Source organism: Mesoplodon densirostris, chromosome 5 (assembly GCF_025265405.1).
Source record: "Mesoplodon densirostris isolate mMesDen1 chromosome 5, mMesDen1 primary haplotype, whole genome shotgun sequence".
Lineage (NCBI taxonomy): Eukaryota > Metazoa > Chordata > Mammalia > Artiodactyla > Ziphiidae > Mesoplodon > Mesoplodon densirostris.
In genome coordinates this window covers 3,945,327-3,969,574 of record NC_082665.1, presented here as the reverse complement: position 1 = coordinate 3,969,574, position 24,248 = coordinate 3,945,327, and the positions used below count along the sequence as shown (strand labels likewise).

Genomic DNA, 24,248 nt, shown 5'->3' with positions numbered 1-24,248 from the left:
CCCAGTTTTCTAAAAGAGTGCTCATATTTTCATTAATAATTTATAAAGGCTCTTTATATTATACATGGGACACCTTCTTCCATTATTTTTTCTAATTATTTATTGTTTACGCACCAGAAAGTGACTGATTTCTGTATTTTTGTACTCAGCTACTTTACTGAAATATTATTTATATTAGTTTTTATAATATTATTATTTCTACCCTATATTCATTATTTCTAACAGTTTCAATTGATTTTCTGGAGTAGCCTAAATATGCAATAATATTATCTCCAAGTAATGATTAGTTTTGCCTCTTCCTTTCCCCTACTTGTGTACTATTTCTTTTTCTTATCTAATTGCATTAACTAGTACTTTTAGAACAAAACAGTTGGTATCCTTCTCTTGACTTTAGTGGGACTGTTCCTACTACTTATCACTTAGAGTGATTTTTTTTTAATACTATGAAAAAAGTGACCATAAATCTTGTTCTAATTAAGTTTTAAAAATTAGAAATGGTTATTAAATGTCACTGAATATCTTTTGGGCATATAGAGAAATAATAAGTTTGTTTTCTCCCTTGATCTAGTGACACAGTGGATTTCATTAATAGATCTCCTCACATTAAACCATCCTTGCATTTTTGGTATGAACTCAGTTGGTCTTGGTGTATTATTTTTAATGTACTACTGGATTCTATTTGACAATACACTAGTCAGAATTCCTACATCACAATTTGTAAGTGGTCTATAATTTTCCTTTTTTCCATTCTCTTTGTCAGATTTTGGTATCAATCAGAAGTTTCCTTCCATTCTGCTCTGGATGGTGGGTGTTTCTAAAGCAAGTGGAAGGCCCAACAACAGATCTCTCGTCACAGCAGGGCGTGGGTATGTAGGTGAGGAGTGAATCAATACTAAGAGCTGCCTTCAAAAAGAAATCCATGTCTGACTTACAGCTTCCTCAGATGCTTAATATACTTCTTTTTAATTTTTTATATTTTCTTTTTTTCTCCCTCCCTCCCTCCCTCCCTTCTTTTGTATGAACAGTGCTGCAGAATGGTTTTAGAATTTGGCAGTCTTGGGCCTCCCTGGTGGCGCAGTGGTTGAGAGTCCGCCTGCCGGTGCAGGGGATACGGGTTCGTGCCCCGGTCTGGGAGGATCCCATATGCCGCGGAGCGGCTGGGCCCGTGAGCCATGGCCGCTGAGCCTGCGCGTCCGGAGCCTGTGCTCCGCAACGGGAGAGGCCACAGCAGTGAGAGGCCCGCATACCGCAAAAAAAGAAAAAAAAAAAAAGAATTTGGCAGTCTTGAGTAGGTGTGGCCATGGAAACCCGGGCCCCTTACGCACAAGGTGAATTCTTCTTCCCAAGTGAGGGTGGTAGTGTTTTTCGAGAGGGTGCTGGAGAACTTCTGGATGGGATCATTCAGCTGAACTACACATACTGGGTTAATGTTGCCTGTAATCAAACAGAGGGGCACTGTATTGGCTTTTATTTTTGTTTTCTAGTTGCATTAAGACATTTTGCAGATAAAAGAAAGGCTGAATTAAATGTCTGGTCTTGGCTCACTGGACCCTTGGCTCAGAGGGTCCAGTGTTCCTTTCATTTGCCATTTACAAACTCTCAGAGCACCGCATCTGGGGTTACTCACTGGATGTCCACAGCCCCGGGCTGCCCCAAGCGCCCCTGCACCCCCCTCGGTTCTGACTGCGGGCACAGCTCTCTGGTGAGGGCCCTCCCTGGGGGCAACATTACTCCAGCAGAGATGTGGGCCTCACTTTGGACAAGATTAACAGCTTGGAAAAGGAAGGGCATCTGGGGTAACTGCTAAATTTGGGGATACTTCCCAGAGAACCCATTTCCCTCTTACAAAGATGTAGGTTTTTATACCTAACTCAGCTCAGTCAAAACTTTTTTGAGGTATTTGATCCAGATAACAGGACATTTCACTAGTGAACAGTTGTGTCTGCTTCGAGGCAATGCTTGCCCCATGGCAGAAAGCCGGGAATATACTCTGTCAATAATCAACGGTAGGGCTTCCCTGGTGGCGCAGTGGTTGGGAGTCTGCCTGCCGATGCAGGGGACACGGGTTCGTGCCCCGGTCCGGGAAGATCCCACATGCCGTGGAGCGGCTGGGCCCATGAGCCATGGCCGCTGAGCCTGCACGTCCGGAGCCTGTGCTCTGCAACGGGAGAGGCCACAACAGTGAGAGGCCCGTGTACCGCAAAAAAAAAAAAAAAAAAAAAAACAATCAACGGGGCCTCCCTGGTGGCGCAAGTGGTTGAGAGTCCGCCTGCCGATGCAGGGGATACGGGTTCGTGCCCCGGTCTGGGAGGATCCCATATGCCGCGGAGCGGCTGGGCCCGTGAGCCATGGCCGCTGAGCCTGCGCGTCCGGAGCCTGCGCGTCCGGAGCCTGTGCTCCGCAACGGGGGAGGCCACAACAGTGAGAGGCCCGCATACCGCAAAAAAAAAAAAAAAAAAAAAAAAAAACAATCAACGGTAAAGGACTGGAATATGTTGGCCCTTTACCGTATACCAGGTGGTGTTCGGTGTTCTACACACATCATCTTACTAATCACCACAGTCACTTTCAAGGAGAGATTCTGACCCAGATGGGGACCTGCTGGCAGAGGTTAGAAATTGGGACCCAACCCTGGCCGACTGGGTCCCAGGAGCCCCTCCCGGCTGCTAAGCTGCGTGGCCTCAGGGGGCGAGGTGTGAGTTACCAAAACACCACCCATACCCAGCTTCATTCACAGAGTTTCTAGGTAGTTCAGTGTGTTCTACCTGCACTTCTGGAACAGGAGGAAACTCGCCACAGATAAACATAAGTAACCCCGATGTTCTCAGACAATACAAAGAACTTATCGCTACTCTTGGCAAAAACCACACCACAGTGGAAAGATGTGTCCGGTCCCAGGCTACTCGGCATCCGGGGTCTCAGCACTGACTCAGAATCACCGAAAAGGAGTCACCCATTCTGCAATGTTTCTGTCTTGTCTCCATAGCAGCCTCTCTGGGCAACACAGGGTTCCCGGTGGGCCCAAAGCCTTCTGGACACCCATAATCCCCCCAAGTGGCACCCCCCTTCCACAGGAGGAAGCAAAGGCCGCGTACAACCCACGAGCACCTCCTCCCCTCTGCTCACACTGCAGACGGTCACATCCACAGCCAGCCGGGTGCCCTGCCTTCCCCTGCGTGCCCCTACCGCGCCATCACCCACCTGAAGCACCAGGATGGCTCAGCAGCGAGGCTCGGATATTCTTCACCAATAGTTTGAGCTCATGAGCCCTTGGAGGTTTGGGAGGGCAGGATTCCTGAGTAGATGAAGTGCGCTGCAGATGCTGCAGAAAGGAAGACAAAGAACAGTGAGCCATGGGAAAGAGGCAGTGGCCGCTGGACACCTGTTACAGGGAAGGAATCTTCTAGAAAACCTTCAGAGGGAGCCTGGTCCCCAGGCCTGCTCTGTAACAACTGGGGAGGGAGGGTACCAGTCACGCACAGCTGCTTCCCCTCCTTGGGAGCCTTGTACATCCCACAGAAAGCAAGCGAGGGAGTTAAGCATTCACCCAGAGAGGACTCCCCTGAATCTCACTGTGGGTGGAGATGGGGCCACGCGGGACCCAGGGCAGGAGCTTGAGACAGAGTGAGGCGCCCTCCCTGGGATGCAGGGGCCCACTGCCCATTAGCACTAAGTGTGACACCAGCCAGGACACTGGCTACTTCCCACCTCCTGGCAGACCTGCCATCCACGTGGGGAGGATCTAAGTGTCATCCAGGTGTCACACTAGGGACAAAGCAGAGGCAGGTACCCCATGAGCCTGCTTCATTACCATATCCTCAAATGGGCATCAAGGTGTTTCCGACAGAGAGCCTCCCCAAGCTTGTGGGACCTCATCTTCAGACCAGCCTTTCTCAAGCTAGCTTCCACCTCCCACTCATGGCTACAAGTGTTATTTACAAGGGGCTCCTTAGGTACAAACATTTGGGAATCCTGGAAAAGCTTCTCAGAGACATCACAGTCCTCTGCACAGCAAGAGCCTTCCAGGGAGGGATGCTAAGAGCTGATTTGACCTCAGAGTGCTTTATTTTATTTTATTTTTTTTCTTTTTGCGGTATGCGGGCCTCTCACTGTTGTGGCCTCTCCCGTTGCGGAGCACAGGCTCCGGATGCGCAGGCCCAGCGGCCATGGCTCACGGGCCCAGCCGCTCCGCGGCATATGGGATCCTCCCAGACCGGGGCATGAACCCGTATCCCCTGCATCGGCAGGCGGACTCTCAACCACTGCGCCACCAGGGAGGCCCACCTCAGAGTGCTTTTGCGGGGGATGCTTACTAACATCTCAAGCGACTGTAGTGTTCTTTAGGTCACCACCTAGAAAACATTATTCTGAGCCAGGGCAGGGCCTTGCCCACTGTGAGCTGCAAGTGCTGGGAGGCCAAGAAGTAATCACAGAAGTCCTCAAGATCCAGGTCCCTGAGCACTGGGGACAGAGCAGCCCACACGTCTGGGGTGGAGATGCACTGTTTTCTCAATTGTGTATGCGTGATGGCTAATCTTATGTGTTGACTTGGCTGGACCATGGGGTGCCCAGGCATGTGGTCAGATGTGATTCTGGGTACGTCTGCAAGGAGGTTGCTGCCTGAGATTTACATTTAGATCAACAGACCGTGTAAAGCAGATTGCCTTCACTACTGTGGTGGGCCTCGTCCAATCAGGTGAAGGCCTGAATAGAACAAAGGGCTGACTCTCCCTCACATAAGAGGGAATTCCTCATGCCTAACTGCCTTAGAGCTGGGATATCCATTTTTCCCTGTCTTTGGACTTGAGTGGAAACAGCAGCTCTCCTGGGTCCCAGCCTGCTGGTTTCTCCTGTAACTCTTGGGGCTTGTCAGCCTCTGGCATGAGCCAACTCCCCAGAATAAGTCTCCTTATATATATAAATATATATATTTTATACATAAATATATAATTGGCTCATGCAGTTATGGAGGCTATTTTATACACACACACACACATACACACACACACACACACACACACATTCATTGGTTCTGTTTCTCTAGAGAACCCTGATATAATATGCATGTTATTTTGATACATACACTCTACAAATTTATTGAAAAGTATTATTGAATTTATGGTAGTCTTGGTCCCTTTATTTTCTGGATCCATGTATTCTAAAAATGCAGTACTATTTTGTGAAGTTTCTCAAATTTTGACATTAAAAATGTATAGTCATATTCAAAACAGGCAGCTCTGATTTGCACTAAGCCACCAGGATAGAATTACTGAGAGAGAGAAAGCCAAGCCTCTGCTCTCACCTCTGGGAAGCCTGGCCTGACCCCCCGTCTCTGGGCCGAGCCCCACCTGGTAGCACAGCCCTGGGAACCCTGCGCACACGCCCACAAACCCCTCCCTCTGCTTGTCTGCTTACTCAGCTCTGCTGCATCAGGTTTCTTATGTTCTGATAAACTTCAACACCCAGAGTGAACCACAGAGCACCGTGATCCCCTGATATCTGTGCAGGGAATCAAAGAGATTGTGTCTCCAGGCTCTACACGTTCACAGTGGTGATGCCCTAACAGGAACCAGAGACCAAGAGCCTGCATCAAAAAATCATATGAAAAGTTATACTTTAGGGACTTCCCTCGCTGTCCAGTGGTTAAGACTTCGCTTTCCAAGGCAGAGAGTGAGGGTTCGATCCCTGGTCAGGGAGCTAAGATCCTACATGCCTCGTGGGCAAAAAACCAAAACATAAAAAACAGAAGCTATATTGTAACAAATTCAATAAAGACTTAAAAAAAGAAGTTATACTTTCACACTGACTTCACCACCCACTATATAATAACAGTGGATATTCTACCATGCCACATAAAAATGCTGGAAAGACACAGGAAAAATAACTTTAGGGACTTTAAATGTATGTTTTGCATAGTCATCACGAAAAGATCTGCTCATGATTGGGAGAATTAATTGACCTCAAGCCAAGGTTTTTAGATGTGTCGCCAAAAGAGATGTGCGGGGCCAAGCCCAGGGAGGCTGTCCTGGGCGAATGCCTGGACGTGAATTTAGCCAGAGAATTAGCACCTAATCGGGCAGTGGGGAGGGCCCCAGAATGGGGAGGGGGGTCGTCAGCATGGGAAGGACCCCACAGAGGAGATGGTCTCATGTGTCCGCACTGCCTGAGGGCGACAGACCCCCAAGAGGCAGTGTGGACGGAGGCTGTCCCCGTCCTGGGCTAAAAGTCTGTGGGTCCAGCGCGCTCACTCTGCCTGCCTCGGGGCAGTTCCCAGGTACCTCAGTTCTGGAAGGGTGTGATCCCAGACAACAGGCTCTGGGGGCACAGCGAAAAGTCAAGTTCTGGCTCCTAAAAGGAGAGGATCTGGGCTACTTCGGCTTGGACTCTGCTGAGTGGGCCAGACACCTCTTCCTTTCCTCCCGTGGGGCTTCGGAACCCTGTGCCCTGAACTCAGAGCTTTGCCCCAGACCATGGTCATCACCCACCAGCAAGCGACTGTGCAATCTCGCTCTACCAACGGGGGTGGGGGTGGGGGGGCGCAGAGGCAAGGTGCAGGGGTGGGGGGCGAGCATGGGAAATGCACACAAATTCTCCAAGCAGGTGGACCACGGTCCTTCAGGGGGTCATGAAGCACCCACCCCCGGTGAACTGGTTTACCTGAACTTCCCTCACATCCGTAGGCTTTGTGCTCAGAACCACTGATGGGGAGGCAGAGGTAACCAGGTGCTTCAGAATATCCTCGAGACTTTCAGAGACGGCGTCCGCCCCAACCGCCTGGTCCTGCTGGAAGAGGAGGGAGTCACCAAACCATCTCGTAACCAGGCACGTGGACAAGTGGGCAAGCAAATGCATGGCTCTCCAGATGTCCCTGGGACAAAACAGACTTGGGGTCCCCAGGGCTCCAGGAGATCAGACTAGGACAGTGAGCCGCTCACTCACTCTTATCTTTGCCGATCTCAGAAGTCATTCATCCTCCTTGTTTTTAAAAGTTAAGGATAAGACATGTGCAACATAGACATGTGTTAACATTTCTGTGTGTATCTTTTCAGTCCTTTCCTGTAAACATACAGGCACATGTTTTTTCTTTCTTGCCTGATGGGGTTTTTTTTTTTTTTAATTAAAAGGTAGTCAAGGGACTTCCCTGGTGGTCCAGTGGTTACAACGTCACCAGTTCAATCCCTGGTTGGGGAGCTAAGATCCCACAGGCTTTGCGGCCAAAAAAAAAAAAAAAAAAACCCACCAAAACATAAAAGCAGAAGCAATAATGTAACAAATTCAATAAAGACTTAAAAAATGGTCCACATCAAAAAAAAATAAATGGTATTCAAGTAAATGGAAAGGCTCAATCAAAATGAAGACAAGCTTGTAGAAGAATAACACAGCAGGATGACTTGCATCACCAGATGTCAACCTCTATAAGGCTACAATAATTAATACCCAACAGAAACGCACTCATGTGTTCTAGAATGTTCACAGCACCACTATTCATAATGACCCCAAACTGGAAACTACCTAAGTATCCATCAATACCTGAACAGATACACAAGTTATGGTGCAGTCACACAATGGAATACCACAGGGTGATGAGCACAAACAATGCACAAGCACACACAATGACACAGATGAATCTCACAGACATAATGTTAAGTGAAAGAAACCAAACACAGAAAAACACATACATAGTACTGCATGATTCCTTTATTTAAAGTACCAAAACAAGCAAAACTAAGCTAATACTGTTTGTGGGTAGAATTCTAAGATGACCCTCAAAGAGTCATGTTCTGCATCATCCCCTCGCCTTGAGGGCAGGTGGCGCCCGTGACTTGCTTCCAGCCAACAGAATACGGCAAAGTGATGTGACGGCCAAAGGTTATGTTATATACAACTCCCTCCTAGCAAACCAGAGCAAGAGATTCTCCTCCTAACCTTGAAGAAGTCAGCTTCCACGTGTGAGGGGGCCACATGGCACAGAACTGCAGGGCTTCAAGGAGCTGAGAGCAGCCCCAGCCCACAGCCATCAAGGAACTGAGGACCTCAGTCCTACAACCACAAGGAACGGAGTTTTGCCAACAGCCATAGGAGACTGGAAGAGGATCCCGAGCTCTAGGAAGGGCAGTGAGCCCAGAGCATGATGACAGCCCATGAGACCCCGAGCAGGGGACCCAGTTTAGCCTGGACTGACTGACAGATACTATGAGGTACATGTGTGTTGTTTCATGCTGCTGGGTTTGAGGTAATTATTAGTTGCAAGCATAGATAACTCATACATGTTAGAAGTCAGGAGCATGGTTACCCTTTGTAGGGGCTGCAGGTAGTGAGTGGAAGAGGGTAGAGGGGGTTTTCTGGGGAGCTGACCCTGCTCCGTTTGTTGAGCTGGGTGCTGGGTACTCATGAATGGTCAGTGTGTGAAAGCTTCAATGAGCTGCGCGCTTACAAGATGTGCACTTTTCTGCATATCTTCTCTCTCATTTTTTAAGCAAGGAGGATCTATTTTTTAAAATCTCAGTGAAAAGCCTTGTTTAAATATAATAGCTTTTGTTTTGAACTCTTAAAAGCTGGATCTGGCTGGACACTTGCTAAAAGAAAATATCAAACTCTGCCAGCTCTGCTGGCATCCACGCCATCATTCCGTGGTTTCAGGAGAGCGGCTGCAGTGCGGTGAGTGCCGATGCTCGGCCACCCTGGCCATGATTCTGGCTCTGCCATTGACGGCTCCAGGGCCCTCTGTGTCCCTCGTCACTTCTGGTATAAATGTCCCCACTGCGGGGCTCCAGCCCCCCCTGCGCAGGGGGATGGACACTGGCAGGACTTGATTTCCACCAGGACCACAGACCTATTGAAAAATCTTCCAACTTGCGGGGTTGGAAATGATTTCAGAAATTGGTCTGTGGTGTCCCAAGGACAACCAGCTGGCCAGGCCTTGTTACAGCAAACTCAGGCCAAATCTGCCATTTATTGAAAATCTACTCTCTGCCAGGAACTCTAAACTAATAATAATCAAAATGGCTCACACTTAGGTCACTCTGAGGATGTGTCAGGCTCGATGCTACGCACTTATACGTATTAACTAGTTTAATCCCCACAACCACGTTGAAAATCATCATCCCCATTTTACAGATGAGGAAACTGAGGCACAGGGAAATTAATTCACATGTGTGGGGTCTCGCAGCTCCTAAGTGGCAGAGCTGAGAGTTAAGCCCAGGCGCTAAGGCTCCAGGGTCTGCACTGAGAACCGCTCCGCCATCATCTTTCTCTTAGTGCAATAGGTTCTTGATACCCTTATTTTTAAACTGAGGTGAATTCACATAACATAAATGTAACCATTTTAAGGTATGCATTTCAGTGGTGTTTAGTACATACATACACGGTGCTGTAAAACTATCACCTCTATTTGTTCCAAAAGATTTCCATCACCTCCAAAGTAAAGCCTTTACTCATTAGCACTCATTCCCCAACCCTCCCCCCAACAGCCCCTGACAGCCACTAATCTGCTTTGCATCTTCATGCATTTGTGTATTCTGGGTATTTCATAGAAATGGGATCATATGACACGGTCATTTATGTCTGGCTTCTTTTACTGAGCACAATGTTTTCAAGGTTCATTCATAATCTAGCACATATTAGTACTTCAATCTTTTTATGACTGAATAATAGTCCATTGTATGGATGTACTGCACTTGGTTTATCTATTTCTATCTTTTTTTAACCCGCACATTTCTCCTCACTTTACAGAGGAGGAAACCAAGGGGGAAAGGTGGGTTCTGGGGTGCTCAGAGTCCATCACATTTTAGATCCACAGAGCAGCTGACTTGGGGACCTTCCTTTATAGCTGTCCCCCTGCCCCCATGCCATCTCAACCGCCAGGGGCCCAAGGGGTTACTAAGCCCACAGGACCCAGCTCCAAGGGGCTGGTTTAATCCCACAGGATTACTTCATTGGGAAAGTCATGCTTCTCATTAATATGGGGAGCCCATGGTTGGCAGAGAAATGTACAGGGCCTTGCGGGGAGCAAGGTGTGAAGAGTGCATACAGCATGCCACTGAGTGGGTAAGAATGGGGGAATAAGGTCCATTTTGCAAAAAGAAACCTAGGATGGGTAAACGAAAACGAAAGACACAAGCGAGCAGAGAGCAGGGGATGGATGGGGTGGAGGGGAGAGGAATGGAGACGGGACTTCTGCACACGATAGTTCATGTAATTTTGACTTTTGAACTATGTCAATATTCTGCACGTCCAAAAAATATGTAAATCAACAAAGATGGGGGACAAAACCTGAAACTGTACTAACAGAAGCGAATGCTGATATCCGCTTACATTAACTCACAGCAAGTTGGTAACATAACCACACAGAGGAAAACACTTAATTTGAGTAGTTTTTGAACACAGAACTCAGTACCCCCTCGGCGGGATACACTCTGCTATGAAGACCAGCAGAGCAATCTTGAACTTCGGAAGGTTTGATGTCAGAGGAGGCAGGGGAGCCGTTTACAGAACCGTTCTGTGTGTACTGTAGGCCTGAAAAAGCAGTGCCATGTGGGGGAAAGCAGATGCAAACGTGGGCGGGAAGGAGAAAAAGAAAACAAAGCAGTGACTAGGGAAACACTTAACACGCGTACTTTGTACAACTAAACGGTCAGGCAACAATTCCACTTCTGACGTATGCAAGGGAAAAGAATTACAATTCAAACTTCTTAGTCTGAAAAACAAACTGCCTACACCTATATCAAGGCACAAACATTTATACTATTTATGGACAAATCATTAAATTTTGCACGATCTTTCCAGCAACTGACAGTGACAGCACCCGTGTGACTCGGCGGGCCCCTCCTTCTCCCAAATTCACTTCCTCACACCCCCAGGACCACAGGAAGCGGGGAGATCACCTTCAGACTTGAGACGCAGCTTTGCAAAAGCTGTGGGGAGAAAGGAGGTGGTGGCCTTGGAAGCCAGGCTTTGGACTCAGGCTGAGCTGTAGGTGAGTCGAGCGCCCTCACAGTGAAGGAAAGCATCTGAGGTCAGGTGTGATAGAACAGTGAGGAGAACCTAGGTTCCATCACTGCCATGGTTTTCAACCATTGCACACAAGTGCTTTAAAAAATCCCTGGTCCAATTAAACCTGCCTGGGGGACAGGGCAGGCTTCAGGATTTTTAAAAGCTGCCAGGTGATTGCAGGTGTAGCCCAGGTGAAAGCTGGCATTAAATCCACGGAAGGCCCTCCCCACCTCCCCTACCCCCCACCCCGCCCACCAACCCTTCCCCATCATTGCCCTGTGCATTCCCCGGGATCACACATCAGACACGCATTAATCAGAGGCCCCGTCTCCCAGAGCAGGTGGTCATAATGTGCCATGTTTGCACATACACGAGGGAGGAATCACAAAAACTCATGGACTGACCTCCCCCAGTGCTTTGGGCTGGATCGTAATGGCCATCTCTGGCGTGCTGATGAAGGACCACTTGATCTGAATGTCTTCTCTCTTCTCCTTCATGTGCAGCTCCAGCTATTAAAGAAAAAAAAAAAAAAAGATCATTGGAGGACTGCTCTCTTCCCTGGAGCCTCAAAATGTGTCTGTGGGGCTTCCCTGGTGGCGCAGTGGTTGAGAGTCCGCCTGCCGATGCAGGGGACACAGGTTCGTGCCCCGGTCCGGGAAGATCCCACATGCCGCGGAGCGGCTGGGTCCGTGAGCCATGGCCGCTGAGCCTGCGCGTCCGGAGCCTGTGCTCCTCAACGGGAGAGGCCACAGCAGTGAGAGGCCCGTGGACCGCAAAAAAAAAACAAAAACACACAAACAAAAATATGTCTGTGTGTTCATTTGTTTTCTTAGACCGTTATTTATCGCCTCCTTGGCATACTGTGTGCTTTCAAAATGGAAAAGAGGGTCCCAAATCCCCTGACCTCCCTTCCCCAGTTGTGTAGCCCACCCCGCCTTCCCGGGCGCCTTCCTCTGCCTCAGCCTGTCACTTGGAGAGGAACGTCAGGGTCGGGGCTAAAGGCCAGGTGCCATGAAAACCTGCAGCCTCTTGAGGACCAACCCTCTGCCTTGCAGCTCTCTTCTGAGAGCATCACCAAGGCATAATGGAGCCGGAGGGACAAAGAGAAGGGAGCCGGACGCCTTGTCCAGCGCCACATGCTGACACAGCCCCCGAGGGTTGAGTACAGAGCTGTCAGCATTCTTATCCTCTCTTGCCGGGGCCACTTCACAACCTCCACTTGGATTCTCTGATCTCTCCCGATGCCCCTTCCGGCCCTACCCATCTGTTGTGGCAGAATAACACCTGCCCCCCCAAAGATGTCCACACCCCAATCCTTGGAACCTCTGGATATATTACTTCACGTGGCAAAAGGGACTCTACAGGTGTGATTAGGGTAAAGGACCTTGGGGTGTGGTGACAACTCTGCATTAACCCAGTGATCCCTGGGGAAGCATAGGAGCCCTTAAAAATGGAAGAGGAAGACAGACGAGCGTGCCAGGGAGATGTGACTGGAAGACAGAAAAGGATGCCAGGCACCCAGGAATGAGGTTGCCTCTCGAACCTGGGACCTTGCCCTTAGCTGACAGCCAGCAAGGAATTCGACCCTCAGTCCTGCAACCATAATAAGCAGCTGAATCCTGCTGATGACAGGCGAGCAAGGAAACAGATTCTCCCCCCAGAGCTTCCAGAAAGGAAGGCAGCCCACGACCCCAGGATTTTAGCCTGTGTTGGACATCAGACCTCCAGAATGGTGACATGATAAATGTGTGCTGTTTTCAGCTAAGATTATGGTGATTTGTTTCAGCAGCTATAGCAAACTAATACGTCATCCTTCCTTCTTCAGCTGGAGACGCATTCTAAAGCCAAAATCTTGACCCTTCCCACCTCCACGCCTCCGCCCCACCACCCAGGGAAAGGGAAGGAGAGAATGGCTTTGGACTTGTTTTCTCAGTTCTCAGTACTCTCCCTCACGCTAGCAACTAGCATGAGGTAAGAGAAATCATGCTTCCCTTGCCCTATCATTCTGGCTGACTCTCGCAAAAGTGCACTTTAATTTCATTGCCCCAGTCCCCGCGTCGCTCCCACCAGGTCAGGGAGAGGGGTTAGCCGCTCGCCTCTATGCATCTTTTATCTGAAGAACAGCCGAGGAGGGGATGCCTCCTGCCATGAGCATTAATAATTCACCAACCTCTAGCAGCTGCCTCTGCTTTGAGAGGTGATCCACGGGCTGCTTTTAAACTATGGTAAGAGATCAAAGATACAATTGTGTTACCTGTATCTGAGCTGCCGAAAATGGCACATAAACAGCATCTCAGAAACTGTTTCCTCGGTGAATGTTTGTGGTCCTTGCTGGACTCACCCCATCCTGAAACGTGTGTCATGTTGGGTACGTGTGTCCCAGACTTTAAAATAATCTAATCACATTGTCTAAAAAACTAAGGGGGGCACAGCAGGGCTTTAACATCTGACAAGTCCACGAGGCCAACTTAACCTCTTCGACTCTCGGAAACGGAATGTTACCAGGGTAGGGGTGGGGAGGCTGGGTTTCAGAGAAAAGCCATTTAGGGAGCCAGAAATTTCTGTTTGCTCTGGTTGTTTAAAACCATGTCTTTTAAGCAAAGCAAATGGAATATAATCTTCCCTTGTGGTTGAGAACCCTGAATGATTTGCACTCGTCCCCCAAATTAGCAGTCAAGTACAAGGACAGAGGAGAGGGAACGGCTTGAATCAGCAGTGACCCCTGAAACAGACCCAGAAATTCACAATTTTTACACACTGGCTAAACAAGAGCTGCAGTGAACTTCTGCTTCTGTGTGTGTGACATGCACAGCTATCTGATGGTTTAGGCATCCAGAAGTTTCACTAATAAGTCTATTATAATTATTACATATGTCTCTATTTATAATTGCTTTATGTGTAATTATTAATGTTATATATACAATATATAAATATATCAATCATAAAAGTTATAATTATGTAAGTCTAAGATAATTATTATAATAATGTCTATTATCCTAAAAATAATGGTAGTACTCATCCTTTAACATATAAAAATAATAAGGGGTCTTTTAAAGCTGACTTTTTCAAACACTAAAAGGAGGAGTGCCAAGTCCAGCCCCTAAGCTGTTTTCCAAGCTGCAGCAGTCTTCTGAGGTCTAGTACTTGATCCTGAAATAGAACCACTCGCCTCCTCTCACATGCCATTTTCCTTAATCTAACAGTCGACAACACCCTTGATATGCTCCAGTGCCTTGAAAAATACCTTATCTCCTGTATTTGATGGATGGGAAACTCTGAATTCATTATATATACGTGTACATATGTGTGTGTGTATATATATGTGTCTGTGTATATACCTATGTGTGTATATATGTGTGTGTGTATATACATACACCTATTTCACACACACTTTATTTCCTACAGAGACAATATAATATGGAAGGTGACAGTTCGAAACTTATGAAATGAACAGTAATTAATGAAAACAGGAGCATCCATGTCTGTGATTGTGCCCCTCTCACCCTGCAGGTTTATGAGAACTGTTCTCCTAGGACTCGCTCAGTCTCCCCAATTTTACCTGTAGATGAAGCGGGGAGAGCCGCACACTGTAGAGCGGGCGCCCTGTGTCCTCGGACGAGGGGAGCCCCACGCTGACCAGGAACTGGATGGTCTCACCCACCACATGACAAAACACCACCTAGAGAAGGGGCCGTAAAACAACGGAACTTTACACAAGAGAGAGGAGAGCTTGCACCTTACCCATCTTCATTTCACTGAACAAAATCATCTGGACTCTATAAATCAGCAAGGACAAGAATTCAGAGTTTCAAATATGGATGAATATCCAGATTCACACCTTTTCTACTATGTAGTAATTTGAAAACTAGAAACAATATTTCACATCTTTTCTTCCTGATGGATTCCTGGGAGCTAACGCTGGCTTGCCCAAATCTAGTGAGGATCTTTCCACTCATAAAGATCTTTTTCTTTAAACATGGTTTTGTTCTATTTCTCCATGCAGCTGATTTTAAATTGCCCAGACAGTTCCACATTCACATGGAGTGAACGCCATTAGCCACCGTCTCTCACTAAAAATGGGCCTTAAAAAGAAAACTTCTTATGGATGTTACAGGGAAAAAATAAAAAACGTACCCAGAACACAAGAAATTGTTTCTATTTAAATAAATTTTAACCTATCGTGGTTTTCAAAGATGTAGGGATAATTCAAAGAACAAATGAAATATTAAACAGTTACAAAATGATACAGCCTTAACAAACACAGAATTATAAAATGAGCTCATTTAAAGACCTATGAGACAAAGTAATTATGTCGGGAATAAACCTGACCATATTCCTGACATAAATTGCGAAGCATTTTAGAGGGATGAGCGTGAACGCTGTTACGTCACAGAGAAGTATCGCGTTTCTGTCACCGAATCCCCCTACTGGAGCAGACCTTCCAGAATGAGGGGTCGGCCACCCTCCTGGCAAGATGCCAAGCAAGCCCAGTGTGGCATGACCACAAGGCCAGGTGCCAGGTGTGCAAAGGCAGGGAGGAAGGGCAGTGGGAGAGGATGGAGGGGGCCAGCAGGCGGCCAGTGCGTCTGGCCAAAGCCGGCTCGGCAGAGGCTGAGGGTACGGCGGGATGGATCCCACATTCCCGGGGGAACTGCTGACTCCATATTGGACGGTGTCACTTGGGAAGGAAGGAAAAATTCTTTCAATTCTCTGGTGGATTTAGAACCTAAAATACCAAGTAGAAAGACTGTCAAAACAGTTACTTTGTCAGGGTAACTGCTATTTCACAAAGTTCAGACTAAAAACATGTCCCCCTGCTGATCCCTGGCTAACCCTCTCCACTTGGGGCCCACCTGCCCCTCCAACAAGAACCTGACCTGTACTATACCAGCCCCCCCAGCAAGGGGCCCATTTCCAGTGTCCACTATAAATGCTCTTGACAGTGCGGGGTTAGAAAAAGAAAAGCTTGCCTTTTCCAAATACTGGCGGAAAATTGCACAACCCTTATTTTCATCCGTTCTTGTAAAGTCCCTCTCAGAGGACTGATTTATGTGGATTAGTTCTATATCTTCATCATGTTATTGCATCTCCAGAGCTCATCAAAGGGTGGCCCCAAAAAATGTTTGTATAAGAAATGTCATCTATTCATTTTAAAAATAAATGCTCTATAAACAATCCTTTTAGAAGGAATTTGTTTTTGTTTTTGGCCAAGCCACGTGGCATGCGGGATCTTAGTTCCCTGACCAGAGATAGAACCTGGGCCCCCTGCATTGGGAGCGTGGAGTCTTAACCACTGGACCACCAGGGAAGTCCCAGAAGGAATGTATTTTGATGCCAGATGAGTTATACACACAAGTGACGTGACACGGAGAAAATTCTCTGTTCTTTGAGTCAATAGCCGAGGCTGTTTTACTGCTTAAAATTAAAAACCAGACAGTGACTGGTTGACTTCTTCTTTGGAAACATCTATACTAAGCTAATTAGAATGTTACCGAGAACACTGACAGCTTCATTAGCGCCCTGACTCAAGAAAGAGTTTGGTTTCCGTTTGTACGCAGTTCTACAAAAAGCTACCCCACTGCTCCATTCCTGATACACAGATATAGCCCAAGCACCGGTTAAAAGCAAATAAACAAATAATCCAACAAAGATTTTAAAAGACTTTAAAACTTCTAGAATGCAAGCCTCCAGAGGTCACAATTACCATTCAAGTCACATCAGGAAAGTAAGTGCAATCACTAAAAATGGGACATCTAAAGGTCTGAATGCCCTTTCACAGAGACCCCCCTGGAGGGTCTTCCCTGGCCCTATGGCTTTCTGACCCTCTAAATAACACCTGTCATATAGACCAACCATTTCTTGGCCTCTCTTTAGTGTATTCAGCTGGAAAAACTAATTAAATCAACAATCTGATCAGTTTTGATATGGCCAAACAAAATGCCACCACTGTTCCTACGGGTCCAGCTGGAGGGATGACCATTAGGCCAAATCCGTGTCCAGGGCCAGGCTCTGCCCCGCCTCTCTAAGAGCAATCATGTCCCATTTGCCAAATGGATGAGAACAAAACGGAAAGGAGGCTTTAAAAAGAAGTAATCTTCTCTTAGTGCATTAAGGTGTCATCCACAACGGGGATTAAGTTCTCTCACCCAGGCAAACAGCGGCAGGGCCGTCCGCACCCCCAAGGGGTCCCCTCTTGGAACAGCAGAAGCCAGCATCACCTGATGCAAGGTCAAGCAGACCCTTCCAGCTAGCGCCAGAGCGTCCAGGGTTGGCTTCTACCCACATATGGACAAGTGGGTAGAGACCCTGATCTTGACCCTAGAGTCTCCCCGCCCCAAACACAGTCGTGTTCATGAGGCTCCCTTCTGAAGTTTACAAGTCAGCTCCTTGGGGCTTCCCTGGTGGCACAGTGGTTGAGAGTCCGCCTGCCAATGCAGGGGACACGGGTTCGTGCCCCGGTCCAGGAAGATCCCACATGCCACGGAGTGGCTGGGCTCGTGAGCCATGGCCGCTGAGCCTGCGCGTCCGGAGCCTGTGCTCCGCAATGGGAGAGGCCGCAACAGTGAGAGGCCCACGTACCACCAAAAAAAAAAAAAAAAAAATACAAGTCAGCTCTTTGGAGCATCCCAATTATACAGGGCTGTTTAAATATGGCTGTCAAACCTTTCATGTGTGGTACTCCCCCCGAAGCAGTCTGATATCGGTACTGGATTTTTAAAGTTAAACTGAAGCAATATCTAGCTTCTGTGGTGGAAGCCCTGGAGCAGGACTCCACAAAGCCAAGATCTGGATGCACAGAAGCGAGCTCCCTGGAAAGCAGCCAGCCGCAAATCCACCTGCTTCATTCTTGAGATTTTCTTTTTCCCAAAGCAAGCAAAGAAATCCTCGATTACACAAACCATTTCAAAAATCGCACAACAGGGGCTTCCCTGGTGGCGCAGTGGTTGAGAGTCCGCCTGCCGATGCGGGGGACACGGGTTTGTGCCCCGGTCCGGGAAGATCCCACATGCCGCGGAGCGGCTGGGCCCGTGAGCCATGGCCGCTGAGCCTGCGCGTCCGGAGCCTGTGCTCCGCAACGGGAGAGGCCACGGCAGTGAGAGGCCCGCGTACCGCAAAAAACAAAACAAAAAAAAATCACACAACAGAAGGCTGAACCGTGTATTCAGATAAATCCCCTTCCTCCCTCATCTCTACATACGAGAGCCTTTCATGGGGTGTGGGCTCCACATGGGGAGGGTTTCAAAGGTGCAAGTCTTTAGCCCAAGGAGCAGCTGCGCTGACAGGTGAAGGGTCAGGGTCCCTGGTCCACCCCCAAGGGTCAAGAGGGGAGGCAGCTGAGGGAAGCATCTTTAGGACGTGAAAGTGGGCACATTTTCGTTATAACAGCAGGGAGGCCATCAGTCAAGGTTTTTTTTTTCTCTCTAGCCTCCAGATCTTAAACTCAGTCACATACCTATGCAAATAGGTCTTATCTTCAAACTATATTCCTTTGTTTAGACAGGGGCCCAAAGAATTCCAGGCCTAGGTAGTCCCAGGTTTTGCTATTGCTTTGCCAACAAGCAAGTCCTCAGATACCTGTCAATCTCACCACACTTTTCCACTTTCCTTTTCAATTAAGCCTCTTGTATGATGGCCTCAGCTCCTCCTTCTCTGAGAACTCTCTAGAGAACCGGAAATAATTTAATTACTTTTGTCTCCAAAAGAATTAGGAATACAGCTGAGAAGAAGGATCTAAAAGGTTTATGCCACCCAATACATTTCACTTCAATCACGCTATACGACATCGTGCGGGAAAGAACTCCAAAATAAAAACGGAAGTCAAGACCCTTCGCTAACCCTTCAGAGTTCCCAGCCAGATTTCTTCCCCAACTCTGCAACCCAGTCTTGGCCCTGTAAGTATTCTTTAAGATGGCACGAGCCTGATAGAAAATATTACTTCTACTCTGAAACAGACTCAATTTAAAAAGTCAACTGCGGGGCTTCCCTGGTGGCACAGTGGTTGAGAGTCCACCTGCCGATGCAGGGGACGCGGGTTCGAGCCCCGGTCCGGGAAGATCCCATATGCCGCGGAGCAACTAGGCCTGTGTGTCACAACTACTGAGCCTGCGCGTCTAGAGCCTGTGCTCCGCAACAGGAGAGGCCACGACAGTGAGAAGCCCGCGCACCGCGATGAAGAGCGGCCCCCGCTCGCCACAACTGGAGAAAGCCCTCGCACAGAAAGGAAGACCCAACACAGCCAAAAATAAATAAATAAATTAATTAATAATAATAAAAAAGTAAACTGCGTCAGAGCTGACTAGTCTCAGAACATCTATAAAGTTAACCCTACTTGCCCGCTTGTTCACAATACCTGGCTGAAGGTGTATTTCTATAAGGACTCTCCCAGTGGACCGAGGTGAAAAATGCTGGAAACAAGATGGCAGCCAACCCCAAGGAATGCTGGGTAGATGCTCTATTTCATCCCCTCGAGGGGTGTGCCTTGGACCACACGGGCTCCGATACCCCACCCCCAACTACACTCTCCATCCCTTCTCTTGTGGGATACTTTAAAAAGAACAACGAGGCTTTTCAGTAAGAGTACACGACCAGAAGGTATTGTTACTACATCATGTGGTTTAATGTGAGCATTCCTTGGCTTAAAAATCCAAGAATGTGCTGGTCTCCTCCATGGACTCTATGCATTAAAAGACACATACAGGACACTTCGTTTAAAATGAAAGCACTTGGTCACACTTCCACCTAATGCTGGTGTGTTCCAACTCACAAACAAAACCCCAGCTTACCCGAGGGTCCTTTTACCTGGTCTTCACCAGGCGAAGTACCTGAGGGCTGACTCAGCCCAGAATTCCACATGCCTTTATCCAAACAAACAGGTGGCCCTCCCAGAGACACTGCTCCCATTCACATCTCAAAGGGCGAGGCCTCCAATGAGGAATTTTGCACCTGCCCTTGGAAAGACCTGGCTTCAAAACAATTTCACAACCTGTTGGTATTTTAGCATAAATACCAGGCTAATGGGGTACCTAGAATTTCAAGTCATGCAAAGTCAAAAAAGAGTCAACCAAATTTCCTATTTGCAACTACAACTTTGCGTGCTCTACCCTTGTGAAGTAAGGGGTCCACCAAGGTCTGGAAAGAGCCCAGCAGTGCCCAGAAGCTCCCAGGGTATATTTTAGTATATGAATGTGTAACAGCCTTAGGTAGAAAAAACCCATGTGCTCACAATATACAATTCATCCCAGTGACGGCTGTGGGGTTCCCCGACATACACTGTGGAATAAGATTCCGGGGGAAATTCCATGCAATTGCCCGAAGTCTGTTTGTTGCTATGGTTTTACAGAAGCAAGGGTTGGTGAGTGCCTTTCAGTTCCTTTTTTCCCATTTTCACCATCTCTTTCCTGGTGGGGGTGGGTGGGAGCTTAAGTGAAATGATAATAATAAAAAGGTAAAGAATAATAGTAACAGTGCTGTTGATGGTGTATTGCGGTTGGAGCTCGTTTCTGGAGGCCGACTCGGGTTCAGTTCCAGCCTCTGTTATTCAGCAGCTCTTAGTTCCCTTGCCCGTGTGCCCCAGCCTCTCTTGGCCTCAGTTTCCTCCTCCGTACAATGGGCACAATGCTTCCTTGGGCAGAGAAGGGCTGTGGGCACTCATGAGGACAGACACGGCCCTTATTGCCCGGCGGCATCAGAGCTACCACGTGGCAGGGGCCCTGTAGGTGTTGCACAGGCCAGGGCCAGGGAGGGATTCATCCTTTACAGACACAAAGCCCGTGGCTCAGTGAGGGCCTCACACCAAGAAGGCCAGCGTCACTGCACTCCCCCAGCAGCAAGTGACCCTTGCTTTGCCTGGCAAGCCTTCCACCTATACATCCTGTTCACAGGGACACTCGCCACGCTTGCTAAGTAAATGTGTGGCCTTTGCAGCGCGTGCCTGTCCCAGCACAGCCCTCCTAACCCTGATTCACGTTTGGAGAGCTCCCACGCTGCCCTTGTAGACCTCACGCCTTCACAAAGCTTCCAAACCTGCCCTGGAGGGGTTACGGCTGCACCCCAAGAAGGAAGAGCTGCTCTCAGGCCACTTGAAAAGTTAAGTTTGCTCCTTCTGGGTCAAACATTCTGGAGCAAACCTCTCCTAGGACATGAGGAAAGAGAACCTAGCTGAAACTTGCTGCTCTTGTGTAAGAGGGCAATTACAGTCTGGGAGAGAGAAGTGTACTGGGGGTGTGTTGAGACCGGAAGGGAGAACACAGAGAGCCCTGGAGGGAAGCTGAAGGGCAATGCTCTCCTCCACAAGAAGTGCCCCACCGAGAATGCCTCTCGGTACGAGCCCTCACTGGGGCTGCCATCCGGCTACGCTGAGCGTGTGTCTGCAGACCACGAGCCCTGGAGACCCAGGGGTGCTTCCAGTCGCCCCCTGAACAGCTGCTCGTCCACAGGAGCACAGGCGTCCTGCGCTGCCCGGGGAGAACTCCTTTAGAAAACTGCCCCCGGCCCAGCACAGCTTTGCCTCTTGGGATAAATATCTGGTCTTTGTCCTCAGTCCCTGGCACATGGCTCCTAAAGCCCTAGGAATCTCCCAAGTGATAAGAATGTCTTTTGTATGCTAAGGAGATGACTGGTGGTTGGGGGTGGGGCACTAGATAACATCAGGATGGGGACTGGGGGCCAGAAAGAAGACCAAGGCGTGGTTAGAGGGTAGCAGCTTTGCCACCTGGACTTCAGGGGAGGGGAGAGGAACTAGAGAGGGAACACTCACCCATGCCTGTGATTTAATCAGCCGTGCCTCTGTAATGGAACCTCCAGAAAACCCCTGAACAATGGGGTTCGGAGAGCTTCTGGTCCTGGGAGGGCGGTGCACGTGGAAAGTGTGGAAGGTCCCCACCCCTTCTCCCTTCCCTGTCCCAGGCATCTGCCATTTGGCCGTTCCTGAGCTGTGTCCTTTATTAGACACTGATAATAGTAAGTAAAGTGCTTTCCCGAGTTCTGTGAGCTGTTCTAGCAAACCATCAAGCCGCTTTACAGCCAGTCGGTGGGTCCAGGTGGCCCAGACTTGGGGTTGGCATCTAAAGTGAGGGGAAGTCTTGGGCTGAGCCCTTAACCTGTAGGGTCTGTGCTGTGTGGGGAGTTAGTGCCAGAATCGAGTTGAATTGTAGGACACCCTGTTGGTGTCCAGAGAACTGGAGGACTGCTTGCTGGGTGCAAGAGAAGTCGCACACGTTTGGTGCCAGAAGAATCATGAGTCAACGGCTCAGAAGCCCCCAATTCAGCCACGGCTGCAGGGTGTGGACTGTGCATCTACCACGGGTCCTGCAAGGTGACTCAGATGCTCTAAGCTATGCAAGACCCCGCTCTCTGTGCAGGACCGGGGGTGGGGGGCTTGCTGATGAGCCAGGTACTTGCAAAGGTAGTTGCTCTGGCACATGGGGGTCTTCGGGGGCTGCAGGAAAAAGTCCAAGCACATGGCAACTGGAAGGCAGGGGAGACCCGATTGTGTTCTGCGAGGCTTGTGCCGGGAGGCTCAAGACCAAACCCCAGCTGGGAAGATGCTCACAAAGGGAGACCAGGGCCCCATTCTCATCTACTCAATCGAAGACGTGACGAGACACCAGACCCCAGAGTCATCCCTTTCGTTACCTCAAATGTCATCCACATGTCCCTTGTCAGGACTGAGTTCGAGGGATGAGAAACACAGACCCTGATGCTTTGGAGGGAGCGTGGGAAGGGGAGGGGGATGTCACTGAATCTCCTGCCTGCATTCCTTGGACACCTTCTGAGTCCTCAGACTCTGCTACGGTTCTTCCCTTCTCAAGAGTTACACAGAGCAGAGAGAACACATGACGTTGCTGCACGGGATTCAACCTAAGTTTGGAACCCATGGCGGGTGTTTAGATCCTAAAAGCAGGAAGACACCGTCATCAGTGTCCTGCCCGACAGGCAGTCCTAGAGCACGAGCTCCTGGGACGCCGCCTGTCCTCCGCTTGACGCAGGGGTCCCCAACCCCGGGGCCGGTCTGTGGCCTAACAGGAACCCACAGCAGGAGATGAGGGGTGGGCGTGTAAGCGAAGCTTCACCTGCCCCTCCCCATCGCCCACATTACTGCCTGAACCATCTCCCCTCCACTGCTTCCCACCCCCCATCCGTGGAAAAGGTGTCTTCCACAAAATCGGTCCCTGGTCAGGAAAACACAGGAGTCAGGAACTACGAAGAAACTTGTGAAAGAAAACAAGATCGTGTGCACTTAACCAGTAGTTTACTAGGTAAGAAGCTTCCTAGAAGATCACGTGGACAGCCGTCCATGGTCCTATCCGGGGGCAGCAGAGGAAGGAAGGCTGAGAGCAGAGAGGAAGAGGGCAGACTTAAAAAAAAAGCTTATGCACGTCTATATATTGTTTCTAACTTTTTGACGGGTATGCACAATTTCTGTAATGGTATTAAAACAAACACAGTTTAACTGTCCACTTTCCAAAGGATGCTTTTCTGACACTACATATCCAGACCTTTAAAAATAGTCTATCGCCATTTCCAATCTCTGCTGCCTCCCGGCACCTCCAGGCCAGCCCCTGAGAGGTGTCCCTCTTTTAACGCTGACAGTGTCAGAAATCAGCAAACACAAACTGTCCACCACAAAGGGACTTGGGGTCTATTTGTAATGATAGGGCACTCACTGCACAGGGGCACTTCCCAAGCAGGGGCCTTGGGTAGGTGAGGCCAGCAGCAATCTGTCCCTCAGTCCCCCAGCCTTTGAAACTTAGGCACTGGAGCATCTGCTCGCAAGGCCCCTTCCAGTTCTAATGGGCTGTGTTGGTGTCAGTATCCTGCCTTGCGGCCACCAGTTTCCTCCCAATATCTTCCAGAGACTTCTCCACGCTTGTTGCAGGGGTTATGGAGCTCTGTGACTCCCGTATCCGCCAAGGGTGGGGAAAGAGAGCTTCCCTGAGCTGCCCAGGCAGAGGAAGCTGGGCCAGCCTCTGGGCGACCAATTCTGGAATCCGTGGTGGAGCTGAAGCGCGTGTACCTACAACCTAGGAATGTCACTCGTGCCCTGGAGACACTCCCGCTCTTGTGCCTGAGGCACAAGAAAAACTACCTAATTATCCATCAGTGGAAGGTGGAAAAAGCAGCCCTGGTCCACCCAGAATCCTGAACTGTAGCTCCAGCTAATGAACTAGAGCGACACAAATCAACCTGGCTGAACCTCCAAACTGGCATGTTCTATAAGGAGAAAGCTTCTTGTGAAATTGTGCACACAGAACAAG

At 48.9% G+C, this 24,248-nt stretch overlaps 1 protein-coding gene across 7 annotated transcripts in view; it reads right to left on the bottom strand.

The window, feature by feature from the left end:
* Window positions 1-24,248, bottom strand: part of C2CD2 (C2 calcium dependent domain containing 2) — a 60,095-nt gene that overhangs the window by 18,384 nt on the left and 17,463 nt on the right. For 5 of the 7 annotated variants that reach the window (XM_060098459.1, XM_060098464.1, XM_060098462.1 and 2 more), the window contains exons 3-7: window positions 14,552-14,671; window positions 11,397-11,501; window positions 6,658-6,783; window positions 3,202-3,322; window positions 1,326-1,434 (exon numbers count right to left, since the gene is read on the bottom strand). In XM_060098459.1, the coding sequence (XP_059954442.1) occupies window positions 1,326-1,434; window positions 3,202-3,322; window positions 6,658-6,783; window positions 11,397-11,501; window positions 14,552-14,671 (581 nt within the window). The remainder of the gene's footprint in view (window positions 1-1,325; window positions 1,435-3,201; window positions 3,323-6,657; window positions 6,784-11,396; window positions 11,502-14,551; window positions 14,672-24,248) is intronic. The other 2 variants (XM_060098460.1, XM_060098457.1) reach the window with 1 other exon arrangement.